The sequence below is a fragment of the Melozone crissalis genome, unplaced genomic scaffold, assembly GCF_028551555.1.
Source record: "Melozone crissalis strain CALT ecotype California unplaced genomic scaffold, PUWL_Pcris_2 ptg000391l_1, whole genome shotgun sequence".
Classification (NCBI taxonomy): domain Eukaryota; kingdom Metazoa; phylum Chordata; class Aves; order Passeriformes; family Passerellidae; genus Melozone; species Melozone crissalis.
The window spans coordinates 128,589-146,262 of NW_026536130.1; the positions used below are offsets into that span (position 1 = coordinate 128,589).

At 38.3% G+C, this 17,674-nt stretch overlaps 1 protein-coding gene across 1 annotated transcript in view; it reads right to left on the reverse strand.

Annotated features, from left to right (window-relative positions):
• LOC128950064 (inositol polyphosphate 4-phosphatase type II-like) overlaps nucleotides 1-17,674 on the reverse strand; it is an 82,002-nt gene that overhangs the window by 33,310 nt on the left and 31,018 nt on the right. The window contains exons 6-10 of the mRNA XM_054294942.1: nucleotides 16,563-16,775; nucleotides 11,744-11,888; nucleotides 3,491-3,662; nucleotides 2,496-2,620; nucleotides 1,463-1,580 (exon numbers count right to left, since the gene is read on the reverse strand). Coding sequence (XP_054150917.1) covers nucleotides 1,463-1,580; nucleotides 2,496-2,620; nucleotides 3,491-3,662; nucleotides 11,744-11,888; nucleotides 16,563-16,775 — 773 coding nt within the window. The remainder of the gene's footprint in view (nucleotides 1-1,462; nucleotides 1,581-2,495; nucleotides 2,621-3,490; nucleotides 3,663-11,743; nucleotides 11,889-16,562; nucleotides 16,776-17,674) is intronic.

The window sequence follows — 17,674 nt, forward strand, 5'->3', positions numbered from 1 at the left end:
CTAACTCAAAATATTCTGTGATTCTGTAAAGAATGTTCCAAAAGCGCCTCTAATAAAAGAATGGCCTCTAATAAAAGCATGTGAGCTCCTGAACAGAATTTCACCTCCCCTGGGTGGCTGGTGTCTACCACCCACACCAGATGATCAGTGCACTGCTAGACAGTGCCACACACTTTGGATTGATTTGTTTGTGCACACAGAATGTCAGGTTTAAGCACTTTCCTAGAAAAAACAATTACAAGTAAATATGCTGACTCTTCAAGATAAGAATTTGTAGTTTGATTTTTCTGTCTTGCATTTCTACAGTCTTTCACTCTCATTTATTGAGCCATACCATATAACAACCAAAATAAAAATGGAGGGTTTCTAAAAAAATTATTAGAAAATAACTAGATTTTCACCTTTTCATCTTTTCTTTTTACGGTTCACTTCCAATGCTGTTTGATAGGAGCAGTCTTATCACAGCTCTAAGAGGAATGGCACTCCTCCACATAAACCTTGTAGATTTTATTTTTAAAATTTTTTTAATTTTAATTATTCCCATTGTATTGCCTATCATATTCCAGCCTTCCTGTTATTTATTCAATCCCTTCTCAGAAAGCCCATATGATGAGAGTGAATCATCCAGATTAATTAAGTAAATCAGTGGTGAAAGCCCCCTTCAGAGGAAACATATATTTTCTAAAAGTTCCTGCTTTTAGCTGAATTTAATTTACAGTCATCTTAAGAGCAATGATACTATTAAGGAAGTGATTTTTGCAAAATAAAACTATTTGGAGCTTCAGACTAGAATAATAATAAAGATGAAAAATCCATTCCAATCTTGTTAACCCTCAAATAGCCAAAATAAACGGAGTATTGCAGTATATGTCCTGACATTCAGCAGTACTCACGTGAGATTCATAAAGGATAAGTGATTTTGTGCAAGGATTTCTGAGACTGCCTATGTCCTGTGTGATTTTCAGCAGCTAAAAAAGGCTTCCATTTTTAAAAGTGACTACTAAGTTTTTAATACTAAGTGGCATCGGAGTTTTTTGGTTTCCATCTTAAAAACAATCAAGGCCTAACTCTTGGAACTGCAGTTTCATTTCTCATGCTGAAATACAAATTCAGGACATTCAAAAGCAAAGTTTCTCAGTTAGAGACCACATTTGTAAACAATGGCCTTGTCACTTGTCCAGGGTTCAGTATCCATGTGTGAATAATGCACCAGCAGCTCTGCACAACACAGACGCTGCTCAGATTAATCTGTATTAGTAACTGGAACTTCAGCTTTTTATCAGGAGAGTAACCCAGAGCCTACTGGCTTTTAGAATCCCTACTAACTCACCTTCTAAAAAGTAAAACAATGCACTTTCAATAAAACAGAACTCAGCAACAAGAAAACCATTAGACGGGTTTCATGGGCTACAGATTAAAACTGCAGCTCAGTTTCCTGGGCTCCAAGAAACAAAGTTCTTACCGCCTTCCACTTATAATAGGCAAAAAATCTTCTGACTTGGCTTCAATTACTCTAAACATTACTTTCTGCAAATCTGAAATGCCCACAGCCATGTCTTCGAGCATCCCTGCTTCTTCACCTACATGAAAAGATTAAAGAGACTATTAACAGAGTTGGCAGATCAGTCACTGTATAGGTCAGGGCAAAGCAATATATTTTCCAGTCTGTGCATCTAAAAATCACAGTTCTAAATCCACATTACAGTAACCTACATAAAACCAGACTCATTTCTTGAACTGCTGACAATTCTGTGCCCTAAATGGTAACCATGAGTATTAAGCAATTCTGAAAATCAGCCTGCTCTATATAGACATAAAATAACCTCAGAAAAGCCATTTTTGTCTATTCTGAAAGTTTTCAAAAGGCTTTCCTGCTGATGGAGGACAAAGGTTTTGAGAATAAAAACAAGCATCATGTAAAATGAAGAAGACAGCTATCTCCAAATGAGCAACTGCATAATAAAGCTGCACAAATGCTAAATTCCTCTACTTTAGTCAAAATCTCTGATTCAGGGAATGATTCCAATAGATCTAGTTCAAAGTTTGAAACATAAGGCAATTTCTCCCTCCAAATTTCCTTTTTAATACATATCAAATAATGGCATGTGTAACAAACTATGAAACTGTTTTCAGGCTATCTTCACATTATCAGCACTGGGGATCAGGGCCGAGGCTGATAAAAGCAGTAAGTGTTTAAATCTTCCGTTTGCATTAGTTTTATAAACCTGCTATTTTGGGTCAGGTCTGCATGGAACAATAAGCAGGCCGTGTTCTCTGAGGAACTCAGAATGAAACAGATTAATAACTTTTGCTGCAGAATTAACAACACAGTGTCAATGACTTCAGCTGTGCTATTATGTGCAAGTCTACTGTCTTGTAAGGACAAGATTTGATTCAGCAAGCCAAATAAGAGGCTTGCTGAGGTTAAAATAAGAACTTCCTGGGTAACTTCTGGGCAGGGAACATAAGGAACTTTGTCCAAGAGCAATACTTACTGTATGTGCTAAGGAGTCCTTCATACTGCACCAGCAATCCAACAGTGTGAAGCTGTTGTAAAAATCCTTGATCATGTAAACCTGTGTGCAATTTGATTGCAAAACCACAGACCAATCCAGCGAGTTGTAAAGATAATTAAAACATGTGCAAGAGTGTTACAAGACAAACAGATACAAGACATTTCAACTGTTACAAGACAAACAGTTAAAATGAGGCTTGCCATCATTATACACAACAGAGGTAGCACCTACATATTTGAGAAATCAGCATAGGTATTTCTGTTTAGTGACTAAGTACATGATTTCATAATAATGTATTTTGATGGGTTTTTTGGGGGTGTATAAAGTAGTGAAATATTCTGTTAAGGTATATTAGATAAGCTTAATTTGTTTTGTATCATTGTGTGTTATTTACACTGACATAAATAAGACCAGAACCTCACTTGTCAGGCTTCAAACATGCAAGACTGTGAATTAAACATGTGAATTCTGATGGATTTGAAAGTGGTTCAACATCTAATGTAACTGAATCTCCTAGGCAGCTGCCAACTTAAGAGAGAAATTAAGTGAAATGTTTAGAAAAAAATCTATCTGAAAAAAACATGATATACAGGAGAAGACATAAAGAGCTTCAGTTATTTGCCAAGAAAAGACAGTTCTAAGGAAAGACATGCTAATAGTATTTAAACACTTAAAACACTGCCACAAACTGAAAACAAATTGTCTTCTCCCTATTTCCAAGGTGACCAGGAGAAAAAAATCTCCCTGACTTGGATGCTGCCTAGCCAGTACCATGGATTTCTACTTCCTATTTAATTTCTTACCACATTATAAATTATTTAGGTGAATATAATGGAAAATAAATGAAAAAGCTGTATCAAATTGTAAGGGAAAAAAAAAAAAACCAATGAGAAAGAAACCCACAAACACTGGCATGAAGAGTATGCTTATAATTAGAGCAAGAGAAGGAAGTGAGCGACACAAGACAACCTACTGCTTGGCTGAAGACGATGTCTCTCCTCAGGGTCAGCATCAGGCACTGGGGCAAGCCACAGGCAAGTTCCTGGAGCAGGACAAAGGCCATGGACTGCTTGGCCCTGGTCACCACCTCTGCCATGCAGTCCTTCAGCGTGACCACCAGCGGGTACAGCTGCTCGTACCAGTCACCTACAACACGACAGGTCATCTGCTCCAGACTGGAAAACTCGCAGTGAAAAACCCTTCTTCACTAGGAAGGATGGCAGGAGCAGCTGTGCACATCACCCTTCCCTTTAAAACAACCCCTGCAGCTCTCCCCAGACCACTGTGGGACCACAAATGCCACTGGAGAACATACTTATAAGCAGGATTCCATCTTACCACTGGGAATGGGGTTAAATCCCTGGCCTGAATCCAACTGCACTCTGAAACAATGGCCTTTTCCAACAGTCCCAGCATCCCTGTAAAACTGGTATTCAAGTGTCACAAACAGAGTACACAGGGAAACACATAAAACCTCATTTAGCACACAGAGATTAATACAGTGGCGATGGAGTCTCCTTTCAGGACTCAGAACTGGCTATGTAAGAAATGAAATAGCATCAAAAATGCAAAACCAGAGAGAATAACCAAATATGTAAGAAAAGGTGGGTGCTGGAGGGTAAAACACAATAACAAATAGGTATCTGGAAGGGTATCACCTACTTAATCTACAGGCTGGAAATATAAAAAGCTTCAGACCATATTCCTTTTTTTTTAGATTCTATGTTGTTCTCTTTAAACATTTAGACATTTTGAACTCATTTTAGCTATTTCTATCAGAGAGATGCAGAGTATTTTGAAACATGTTTTTCTCTATGAAAATACACGCTAGGCATATTAAAAAAAACACTCATGAAATGATTGAAAAATGTGATTCCTTAATACATTACAAATGAAACAGTGATAACTAGGAATGGAGGAGAATTGGAACACCTTACACAAACTTGCCCAATAATCCCAGCTACTCCTGAATTTTATATGATTTAATAAAATCAGACCTGCCTGGTAGTTGCATATGGCTTTGCCTACCCCTAAGTTGAGCAAATAATAAAAACAAATAAATAAATCCCCCTCCTTCAGAATCTACATCTCAGTTTGATTGTACAGTTTGAAATGAGGGAAATCAACACTCTAGAAGAATCTATATAAAAGTTGGGAATGCAACTGACAATGCAACAGTCTATAATTGGCTCATATTTTCTGTAGGTCAGTGTAATTAAGAATCAATGATAATTAAAATCTGTTGTAATTAGGTGCAAGACAGCAGCGTGTTGTTTCAGGTAACATTCTGAGTCAGGCCAGTAAAACCTCATTAGAACTGAGGAAGTTCTTGAGGCAGAAGACAGCTGCCTGTTGCCAGTCAATTTGGCTGAGCTCCAGAAAAACACACAAATTAATAAAACTGCAGCCAAGAAGACTGCAGAGAGCTTTGAAAGCTGGGAGAAATTAGAGAAAGCAAGGAGCAGGAAAGGGGAACAAGGACAGAGCATGCACAGAGAATCGGATGAGCTCTTTGTTAACTTTGTGGTCAGACAACATGAGTTTTACCACAGTCATACATATTTAACCATGAGTAACACAGACTGAGGAAGCATTCCCTGGAAAAAAGCAGTTCTGAAGCAAGTGTCATCCTGACAAAACAGACCATGAGCCACCCCCAGGCACAAGCTCCAGGTGATTTTATACATGTCATTGGCTAACAGAGTGATGACACGCTGTGTGCCAAACGCTGGTGTACACGTTTTAGAGAGGCTGCTGGAAAAATGGAGAGCTTGCAGCGCAGAGCTACCAAGATTTAATCTCCTTAAGCTGATGAAAAAGACTGAGCAGCAACTTGATTTCCCCTCTTCCTGAGGAGAAAATAACAAGAACTAACTGTGGTGTTTATTCCAGGGAATAAAAGCAAAAGAACAACCAGAGGCTGCTGCAAAACACAGACGAGTTTAGAAATAAGGTAGACAAAAAAGTGTAATGTACTGGAAGCCAGTGTAGACAGATCAGGCAATCTAAAGTCTCAGTCAAATTACAATCCTTTATTAATTTAAGCAATATACATATGCCAATAAAAGCATCAGCAGCAAAGTAAGCTCAAAGTCTAAAGTCTAAGAGTTCTCTTAGAGTGACTCAGTAAATCATATTGTATACATTTTAGAATAAGATATTTTTCAGAATACCTTTGTAGAATCACTTCAGGAAAGGAATAATACAAATTATTGCTTTTAACACATTCATGGACTCACACACATTGAGCCTTCGGATCTCAACTTTCTTTTAAATTAAAATCACAGCGGAAAATTGTTTGAAGAAGGGGTGAAGAATTAACTGAATGAGTGACCATCTAAAAAAAGGAGATTAGAAGCAAGAACAGAAGCGACAAGGAGACTCCGGGATGACTGGCAGGTTGCTAAAATGACATGGGCAGCCTGTCAGTTTGGAACACTTAGCATCCAGAAGAACTGTCAGAGTCTCCGGATAAAGCAAAGAAACTCAGCACAAAAATAGAGCTAGTCAGCCACGGGAAACTAAAACAAGGCATGAAAACCAAACATATTAAATTAAAAAATTAAAGGATGAAACTAAAAGGACAGTACCACCGCTATGCAGTTAGAATGAGATTAAAACAAAAGTGCATGTTCCACAAAGCACTGAGTAAATATTCCATGTTCATTGCCAAGAGAGTGATGGCAGCTCAGTCTGTGACAGGATTTGCCCTTTGGTTACTGGAAAACGCCCTTCAGCCCCATGTTCCTGTAATCAACAGGCTGTGCAGGCAAATGACCTGCTTAGCACCCAGCTAGTCAGTTCTGCGTGCTCATATCCAAGTTGCAATATGTCAAACCACATGTTAAATTTTATAAACTTTGGCAGAAAAGCAAGCTTCTGGTCTTTTCAAAGTCAGGCCCACTGAAATGCTCATTAAAATATGCTGGTAACCAAAAAGGATGCTTCAGCATTGTACTCCTATCTCCTTTAGCCCTAGCAACAGATTAAAAAAGCCAATTTTGTCACTGCTATTTGTGCCACCTAAAATCCATAAATTGCTTTAAGTCACTTCAAAACTTGAATGGTATGAAGTTAAAAAACCAAACCTTAAAGAAAAAGCAGAAGAATGCATAATGTTGTGCCCTTAAAGCAAAGGGGCGCACTACAGCCACACAAATGTAAGAAACACAAATATAAATGTGACGTATAAATGTAACAGCAGATACCCACGAGGTAACGTTTCACTTAAATTAATCACTCGCTACCTGATCATAAAAATATTCCATGACAGAATTGAAATAATTAGAGGTAAAAAAACATAAATGAGTTGTCTTTATATCACAAAGTGATCATTAGACAAACTCTGTTTTAATGAAAAAGGCAGGCAAATCAAACCAACCAACCAACACAGCAGCAGTAAATCCCTAAAATCAGCATGAAATAATTAACCCAGAATTTGATTTTACTGACTTAGGAAAGGAACAGTCTTTGAATTAATGTTTTTTTTTTTTTTAAAAGGGAGGTTTAAAAAGACAGAAGATTGCACATATTCAACTTTGCACCATAAAAAGGTCAGTGCCTTATTTCTTTATTTTGCCACGCAGCTCTTGGAGCTCAGCTGAACTGCAGCTGAGGGCTAAGCTCTTTGAAAAAGGAGGAGGCTTTGTACTCATAATGCTGCAGCAGTTCTTGCAGGAACAATAAAAACCTGAATAAGATTTCCTGGTGTTCCTGCACTTGAAGGTAGCAGTTTGCTTTGCACAGTTTGGGTGTCCAGAAATTTGGAATTCTTGGGATTTATTATTCCACTGCAACCATCCAAGATTTTCTCCACTGTCACATGGATTAATAGCTAAACCCAAAACCATCCAATAATACCTACATGAGCATCTCAGCATGCTTAGTCAGAGTGAAAACAGAAAGAGAGGACAAAGGTAATAAAAGACAAAGCTAAGAAAATCTAATACACTTTAAGCATAGGAAGGTTCTGTGAATGCTGTGCAACTAAATATTCTTATATCTTGTTTTAGTTTGTTGATTCAGTTAAACAGTCTTTCCCTTACATATTTTTCAGCTTCTGTTTTTAGCCAAAGTACTTAAAGAAAGTACTGCTGAAGGGGATTGTCTTGTATTCCTGGGCTACATTCAGCCCAGATAAGGATCCTATCAAAAAGAAAAGGATGACACAGAAGAGAGGGGAAAAGGGGAAAAAAAAGCATAAGTAAAACTTTTGTAAATACAAGCTTCAAAGAAAAGGAAGGAAAAATGTGAGGAAGAGGAAGGAAAGAGAAAGCTTTTCACATGTGACTGCTCTAAATAAATTATGTCTGCTGCTCAAGGACACAGACCACAGAAAAATTTTTCATCTTCATGACTAAACAATATTTTATAATAAAAGCTTTTCTGAAGATTCCAATAAAACTAGAGCACGGCTTTATTTCCCACAGAACATAGCTTTATTTCCCACTTCTACCAGCCTGCATTGGAAGGGATGCAACGAAAGATGTAGTCCCCATCCCCAGGGCAATGAAAGTCCGAAATTTTGAATCTAAACTTATATAGTCCCCAACAGGTATGAGATAATACAAGAAAAATAAACCCACATGTGTCTGTAGCAATGTGAGTATGAACAGAGGTCTCCTGTAATTCCAGCTAGGAAATGTGGCAATGTTCCCCAGGTGCTCTTTGCAAACCTATGCTGAAGGTTATCAAGGGCCAGTTCACGGAGCTCATGATTCCATAATTCACTTAAAGGCAAAATCCAGGTGCAATCACACTGGCAACTCAAATTGTTTGTGATGCTAGGTGGATCCTGTGTGTATCAAATGGGGGAGTCCTCACGCAGAGGCAGCGAGGGAACGGCTGGGTGGGAGCTCTGACAGGAGGCACGAGCAGCAGACAGAAACAGCAGCCACATGCAGCAGCCAAGCACAGACATCTGTCGGGGCTGTGCCAGCACCAGAGCCAACGCTGTGTTCCACTGGCACCTCTAATGCTGCAGGACAGGCTTTCACATCACAACTCTCACGGAAAACGAAAAGGCAAAAGTGAAAAGAATTTAATGTTGTCACATATTTCTCCAAGGCAAACCAGACTAGAGTCAGAAGAACAACAAAAAAGCCCTCTCCTTAAAAATCCTTCTACTCTTCCTGATTTATCCTGCAGAGGATTCATAATCCTGCGACTGATGAAACCATAGCATGTTACCTTGGTAACTGTAACTCAAATTCAGTCTTTAGAATACACTCAAAGGTCAGACTGCATGAAAAGTTAAGGCTAAGGAAGGTATAATTCACATTGAAAGGCAGAGTACAGCAAAAAAAAGTGCTCCAGTATCTCCAATTACAAAGATTCCAAACAACAAATATAAACATGTTTGAAAAAAGAGAGTAAGATCACACAATGCCATAGTCACTGAGACTGCAAATATCAACCTACTTTAGGAAACTCTGAATATATGTTACAACAATATCTAAATTTATATGAAAATGCTATTGCATCAAAATATTGTCATAATATTTTCTATCATCTAAAATGAACAGATGTGCATTTTTTGAAAGGTCTTTCATTGCTATATGCTACAAAAAACCAGTCAGGTTCACTAAATAAGCAAAAATTTAATCTCATACTTCAAGGCTTATTTGTTATTATTTTGTTCAAAACTCTGCATTCTTTTTCTTACAAAAGCAGCCCAATTTCTCTGAGTATCAACTAAAGCAGTTTCAGACTTAAAGATCAACCTGTGCGCCATATATTTGCAGTATTAATGAAATACATTATGCTCAAATATGCTCAAATTATGTATAATATATAAGCAAGATGTGGCAAGCTTTTCATTTATGTCACGTTTGTGAATTTTAAGTAGTGCAAAAGTCTGTTATTTTAGAAATGTATCTATGGGCGTACACAGTGTGATTTTGTATCTAGGAAAATGCTGTGAACTCATAATCAGGCTTCAAGTTTAAAATGAAGCAGAATTAAAGCCAAATTTGTAACTGTAAACTTGGAATCTCAACCTCTGTGTAGTTGCTTCACAGTGCAGCCTTAGGGTTTCACGTTAAATTTCAGAGAGGGAGATGCAGAGAAAAACAAACATCTACACCCACACTCTCATAGAGAAGTCAAGCATGAAAAATTCTGGCCCCAAAGTTTTGAAAATCATTAGGGAACCAACTTTGGCACACACCTGGAAAGCTCTTCGGAAAGCTCCATCTTTCAAGTTAGTCCTATAAAAGAAAGCAATTTTAAAACGTCTCCATCTCTATGTGACCTTGAAAGTCCTATAAACTGTCCAAGGCATTCCTAAAACGATGTCTTACTCAAAAAGGACATGAAAACACAGCAGTTTGCCCCACAGATCTCTGCAGCTCTCATGTGAGGGAGTGTTAGAGAACTTTCAGGACAGCTCAACAAAAGCACTGCTCTCACTGAAGGACACCTGTACTTATTCAAGAGAAATAGGGATGGCTCTGAAATGAAGAAAAAAGCAAGGATTTATTCCAGCATCATAGCAGTTGGATATTTTTTGTGTCTTTGGCCCACCAGCTCCAGAAGACAACCTCTCAGCTGGATGAAGCTCATCTAAAATTTTCTAACCATCACTATTATCATTATTGCTAAGCAAGAGCTACCTTTCATTCTACTTGATGACTTGATGGCTGCCTTATTACAGTACTTTAAATGATGCAACTTTGCTTTTTCCTTTTTTGTTTTTGGCTTGTGACCTAAAAGTTGTAACCAATATTTCATTTGCCTGTGCTGGTTAAATCCATAACACGGCGTATAGCAGAGGAGATACTCAGGGGGTTGAAGAGAGTGAAGGAAATTAGGGAAAAGTCTGTAAAAGTCTGTAAAAGGCCCACCATCTAAGGATTCTCCCAAGTTCAAAACTACACCTACCTAGCTGTTGAATATTTGTACTTTCTCTGAGGAAGGCGGGAAAGGTGTAGAAAGCTGTGTTGATATTTTTCACCTGCAAGCCTTCACTAGAGAGCAGAGATTATATCACCCTCCTGTCTAACATTACATGCCTGGTAGACAGAAACTTAGAGAACCAAACAGATAAGGAATAAGCTGCTCTCTGAACAAATCACACAAAATCAAGTCCAACACATCTTGCACTGAAAACAAGGATGCCAGGACTCCAGCATAAACCTCTCACACTGGTAAAATGCAGATGTTACAGCTGCATTAAAAATCAATACTACAACCAGAATTCACAGATCTCACCAGTACTACACAAATGACATAAAACTTTAAAAGTGATTTTAATTCTTGTTGTGTAAGAAATAAATTACAAGTGAGTACTGATAACTTTAAAAGTCTTTATATAAAATGATGTAATTAAATTCCGTGGAGAACATGTAAGGGAAGACACAGGATAAAATGCACAATGAAAAAAAAGAAAATTGAAACTATACAAAACTGTACAAAATAAAGCAGTTGTGTTGGTTTGTTGTTTTGTATGGGGAGTTGATTTATTTAGCCAAAGAGTGGCACAAAGGTTGGCTCTGATGTCCTTCCATTAGGACTACTACCACCATCACTAAGGATCTGTTTCATTTATTGCAACACACTTTCAGACTAGAAAATCCCATTAGACTTATTAAGCAGATATAATCTATGCATCAAGAATGCAAACATGAATCATAGGAGAAGATCAGAAGAAGATCAGAAGATGAGAAGGAGAAGATCAGAAGGTGACAAGGACCCTTGTCACAAAATTTTCTTTACATCATCCCACTGAATTATTCCATTTGACCTTTTGACACAGGCTGACAGGTATATCCAGGTAAACATGAATTTTATCAAATCAGAAAATAAAAATCAGTATATCACCTCAGAAAAGCAGAAGCATTTGCAGGAGAATGACACTGATTCAGAATGTTCACCTTTCCTTACAAATTTTCTATGGGGTAAGACACAGTCCAATTTTTTTTTTCCTCAAAATACTACACGCAAGTAAAATCTAGAGTAAATTAAATTACATCAGCCTACAAAAAGAAAAGACTGTAGTTTCAAAAGGTTTACACTCTAGCACAAACAACTGCACATGGCAAGCAGTCTGAGCACACATTAAAGCTGTACTTTGATAAATAACCTCCCACAAATGTGTAAACCTTGCCATTAGCACTCTCATCAAAGATACTATGGAGTCTTCTCTAGATGACTTTTCTGTAGCTGTGCAAATTTTTCTTTACTCTTGTCAATGACTAAAAAAAAAAAAATTAGGGGAGGTTGCTTACTGCCTGTATGCAACACCTTGCAATCTTCTGCTGAAGGCTCATTTTCACCCTCTTTGATGTTGCTGATGTTGTCCTTTTCAAGCAGCCTGTCCACCATGGCAATAAGGCAGTTCAAACTCTTTGCCACGTTGGCCCAGACCCTGTCCTGAAAAGACCAGAATTATCACTGCATGTTACTGCAGAAAAAAAACCAAAAAGGGACAATAGTAAGTTATTCATGATGTTAGCATACGACTGCTCCTCTCATCCTTCAGCCTATTACCAACCTGAGCCTTTTTCATGGAGATTCTCTTGCAGCGTAAATGAACCCAAACTTTTATGGTTTTAGACACTGTGCACAAGCGCTTCAAACTCGACATAATGCAGACAAAGTTTCAGGTCTAATAGCAAGGAACTGAGCAGCTTGTCTATTTAAATGATACCTTAAGAGTACAGACACACTCAAAGCTTGACAAATGAAACCTTGTGTGGGCCAGTTTTGTCACAGTGTTTAATAACCTCTTTTTGATAATTTAACATATCCTGTATTTTATCACATCAGTTACTCTGCTGAAGAAAATGTTAATTCAAGGACTAAAATGAGAAACTTGCTGTCATGGCATATTTATTAGCTAACACAATTTCAGTTTTGTTCCTCACCTCTCACACAAACTGCAACCATCACACTTAACTGAGTTTACAATAGGAGAATTAGGGAAGTAATAGAGAGGTACAAAAAGTTCTGTACAAGCAGAGAGGAAAAGAAATCATGTGGAGCATAAGAAAGAGCTGTTATGGATCAGAGATATAGGGAGGGTCCTTCAGGTGCTGGATGCTGCAGAAATCAAAGCTTTTGCACCTACTTTTGCAGCACTGAATAAGAAGGAAGAAACCAAGCCATACAAGTAATGAGGCTGTTCACAAGACAAGCAATCAGACTAAAACCAAACTATAACAAACCCACAGAAACCACCCTTCCCTCTCCAAGTATATGTTTCAATGCTGAGTCATTCTGAAAGTATTGCAGAGCAACCAGAGTTTGCTTGAGGGTTAAAAATGGGAATTTAACATCACTGCTTTGTTTTGTATTTTACAGAGCCAGAAGCATTATGTATTTGTCAGGTCTTCAGGCAGAAAAATGAAGTTGCAAAAATACCAAGAGAGAAGGTTAAAGAAAACTGAGAACTCAGAGAAATAGCATAGTTCCGTTTAAATGGCAACCCTTGGATTTTGAGTGGAGGCAAATCTAGAGCCACTGCTAAGGCAAACATTTAAATCTAATGTCGCTTTTCAACTATATGCCTCGCTTCAGCCTGACTAGAGGGATCTTATCTTATGCCCTGCTCCCTCCTCCTGAGGACACAAAAGACTGAGGGCAGGTATAGATTCCTTCAAAAGTTTCCTCCTCTATGCACTTCAAGCAATCCTGAAAAAACATTTACAATATGTGTGAAACTACTGATTTTTACCGCCCACAAGCATAATTCTGGGGAGAAGGATTCTATGAAGAATCCTCCAGAGTATAAGGGAGCTTCAGAGCTTTCAGTCACTGAAGTTGCTGAGGAATATGCAAGTGAGGTTGCTCAGAGAAGTTGGAGCAATCTAATTTCCCTTTTCTTTTGTGTGATGGGGGAACTTAATTCCTGCACAAAAAAAGCATTAAGCTCTTAAAGAGCATCTGGAGTTATTGCACAAGCAACACAAATATGAGCCCTTGTTTCACATCGGAAAGAGCACTTTTTTCAAACCAACTATTAACCCAGCATTGAGATGATTTCTATACAATATTCCCACAAACGTTCCCTGAGGGTTTAGAAGCGAAATTCATAAACATCTGTTGACAGAAAGCTCACTCTTATTATCATGTATCTGGCTTTTTTATATACAAGCAACTGAGAGGGAGCAAGGGCCTGTTTCACAGCCCCTTTTCTCCACACAGGAGGCTCCTGGGATTGTGGGCAGATAGAAAATGTAGAGGCATCTATTTATCATTCATTGAGATGTTATTCTGTCTGCACCAAAGGCAGTCACGTTTATCTAAGAAGGCTGTTGAAATTCTGCAGTTTGGCAGGAACAATTTTCAAGTAAAACTGCAGTTTCCCATCACTGAAAATCACGTGGCTTCTATGATTCTCCATGAGAAGAAATTAATCCGTTTCTTTGTTGGAGAATTTTGCTCAGACATGGCTTGAAGGAAAAAAGGCCATGAAAATATACAGCTGATTGAAAAGTAAAAGGCAGCTGTAAACAGCAAAGTTCTCAGGCTTGTTTTTAATAACAAGTAAATACCTTGTCCTTGGGTAGTGATGGGAAAGCAGTGACAAACATGGAGGCCTTGAGAACAGTTAATAACAGGATGAGAAACACAAGTTTTGGTCTCAATAACAAACCACAGGTATTGAAAACAAGAGGAGGGGTTGCTGTGTAATCTGTAGCCAATGATGAGCTCGGGTTTTGCAATATGTATGAACTTAATTAACACGGTTATAAAAATGTGCATGTTAGATCAATAAATTGGAGTTCGATGCTGATCAATTAAGATGGGCCGTCTCCCTTCACTTCGTCACTTCTTATTGTCATCTTTTACTACTTCCAGAATATTTTCCTGTAGCCTAGCACTGACCTTTCATCTTCTTAAGCAGATGAAAAGATGGAAAGGCAGGCCTTGGCATCAGTGAAAGCTGGGCACCTCTCCTAGGACAATTAAAAATGAGCCTGTAAAATAATTCTCTTTCATTCATCCAACTGAAAAAATTGTAATTAAGTTCCATCTGATCAGAAAGTATCATTAAAAACTAAGACACCTTCCTCATTTCAGAGAGCAGGAATGGACACTCCTTTCTGTCACTGCACCTGACTGGATGTCTTCCTTCTAAACACTGCCAGCCAGTGGAGTCCCAGAGGCTGTTTCTGTTTTTAAAGGATTCTCAGCCTTTCCGAATTCACCACAGAGCTCCTCAGTCACTTCTTGTCCCTCCATACACACCACTTCAGCTGTGTGCTTTGCTTGTGCCATGTATGGCACAGCATCTGCACGTCCAAGCACTCTGAAGATGCTGTGTCGCCTTCATTTCAGTGGATATTCAGATAATTCCTTAAGGCCTTTTTGAGCTCTGCTCAGAGATTAACACCCTCGTGGGCTGCTTCAAGGGTCAGCTTAAAGAGTTGTTTAAGGATGTAGATTTCAGGCAAAACTAAAGTTCCAACTGCAAAATGTAACACTAGTACTTATAATAGTACTTATAACACTTAGTACTGATAATAGTGAGGAAAAAACCTACAACAGCAAAGGAGGATAGAGCATTGTGCATACAAAGCAACATATATTAAAGTTTTTCCCTTTATAGTTGTGTTTCACAGTGGATTAAGTGTTTTTTCAAATTTTACATGCCTTTATTCTTTCTCTTTCCATCGTGCTAATCACAATTTGATTATTAAAACTCATATCACCTCTACTGACAGAAATAACTGAAAAGTTTAACCATTCAAATCCAGAAAAAATCACAAAATTTCTCCAAAATTTATACTGTCTCAAGTTTGACAATGACTCTGACTCAGCTCAATTCAGAAAACAGTGAAAGATACATTTAATTTGAATCAAGATTACTAATTCAGCAGAAAAAAATGAATGCTGTTTAAAATGACCCACTTATGCAGTTTAATAGGTGAGGACCAAGCACCTGGCGGCTTTTAGTTATGAATTACAGCAAAGCTATCTTCTCTTCAGAGATGCTGAACTGCAGTACTAAATTAAAATGCAGCTTTCACAAATGCCACTTTTTCCAGTGCAAAATTTATCTCTTTTACAAAAACTATTGTGTTATTTATATCTCTAAATGTTTCAACAGCTAAAAACAAACATTTTGGCTTTAGTTCAAGCAAAGAGCACCATTCCAGCCCCTCAGGTTGTTGAGAAAACAAGAAAAAGTGAATTAAAGGCTCTAAAACTGGAGGACAAATGAAATAATGAGTTATTTATTGTTTAAATCTCACGAATACTTAATGCATGGGGCTGGAAATAATTGCCTTTCTTCTAGAAGAAATATATTCTTCTTCCTTTATTTTTGGTGTGGAAAAAATTACAGGTTAGGTGGAATACCATAGCTCACACAAGTTATTAATTATTTACAATAGAGATGAATATGCTGACATCCTTTACGTCTATGAGAATACAGTGATGAACTCAAAGCATGAGCCTGGACTGAATAAAAATAGCTTGAGTACGTATGAAATAAAGTAACAGACCTATTAAAGAAGACATCCACCAAAATAATTGATTTATAACATTTCAGCCATATAAATAATACATATCTTTGAAAGATATGCTAAGAATGTTAAAATCCAAACACTGTATTTAATTCTTTTACAGAACCTCAGACAGTTTCTAAGAACAGAGTCTAGGGGCAATGGGCTGAGGGTTAATTCAGTGTATTTAAAATGATTACAGCCTGAGGGCTGGAGAGGGGTGTTGCAGGGGGTGGGGAAGAAAAAAACCATTTCCCTGTGAACAGCATATACTGTTCCAGTCCTTAAATCTGCCCAACTAGCAAAACCAACCCAAGTAAGAACAAAGACTATTCTTGTGTCTGGGCAAGAATACACTCAACACCTTCACTGTTCTATGCACAACTAGGCAGTCTCAGAGCAGCACACTGTACTTAGGCAAAGCCTTGCAATTTAGCTTCAAAATCTGCATATCTGCGATGCATCTGAGAAGCACAATTTTACAGTTTTGCACCCCTTTGCCCCCTGCAACGGCATGTGACAAGGACACTGAGGGCTTGAGGTGGCTTATGCTAATTTGTAGGGTTTCACTGGCCAAGGGTTTCTGTCCACTTACCCACTCCTCCTCATCATACTCAGAATGATGGGGTATGGAGTCCTGCCTTTTGACGTGAGCAGGATGGTCCTGGTGTTGTGCATCAGCCCCTTCCTCTGCACTGCTCCTGGGCACAGCTGGTTTCTTGAGCACACAGCCAGGCCGGGCCGTGTACAGCGCTAGAAGGGCACTTCTCACCAGCTGGTCCTTGAACGTGTGCACAAATAACTCCGTCTAGGGAAAAAACCAAACCAATGGAAAGGTTAGAGCAAAGAATGTGGTATGGCAGCAAAGCTGTGTAACACTGAATTATCCTTAGGCAGAGCGGCTATTTGTTTCAGGCCTGCCTGGGAGGCAGAAAACAAAGTAGGCCAACAAATAATGAGGAAAATTTCAAGAGTTTTAGAGATCACATTCTACAATCCCAGTGTTCTAAGCATTAACACAGGAGCACATTATCTGTCAGAGATCACAATCTTTTCACATTTTATTTGAATTCCAAATTTCACCTCAGAGGCAAGCCTCAACAAGAACCACTTCCAAGAGTAACCAACCACAGCACAATGATTTCTGAATAAGTGTAAGATAAAACACAATTAACCAGTTCAATAATCTCTCTAAATAAAACCCATCACTCTACAATGCTGAAATAGCAGTATCTGCAAACGCAGTATTTCCACAGATAAATTTTACTACTGGTAGGTGTCAACCCAGATATCATGGTAGGTGACACCTGATTTCAAGCTTGATTTTTTTGTATATTTTAAAGAAAGGAAACTCTGAAGTTGTCTTCTCGGGTCTTCTGAAGATGCTATTCAATCTCTGCATCATTTTTCTATGTTGACTGTTACAGCTGGCATTTTACCGTATTTTTTAAATCCTTCAACCTCCCTGCATTATTCATCTCCCTTCCACCTCAACAAGGAAAGTATGCCTTTGTGCAGACAATCTTAATTAAACAGGGATGTGGGAAGGTATGTAGATAAGAGTCAGAGGATCCAGCCTCAACCAGCAGGAAATGCCAAAAATGAGGGCTGCCCAGCCAAGCTCTCTTCAGCCCTTATGTGCTGCTTATGCAAAAACTGGAGGGAAAAGTAGCCAAAAAAACCCCAAAACAAACAAGTGCCAAGTGC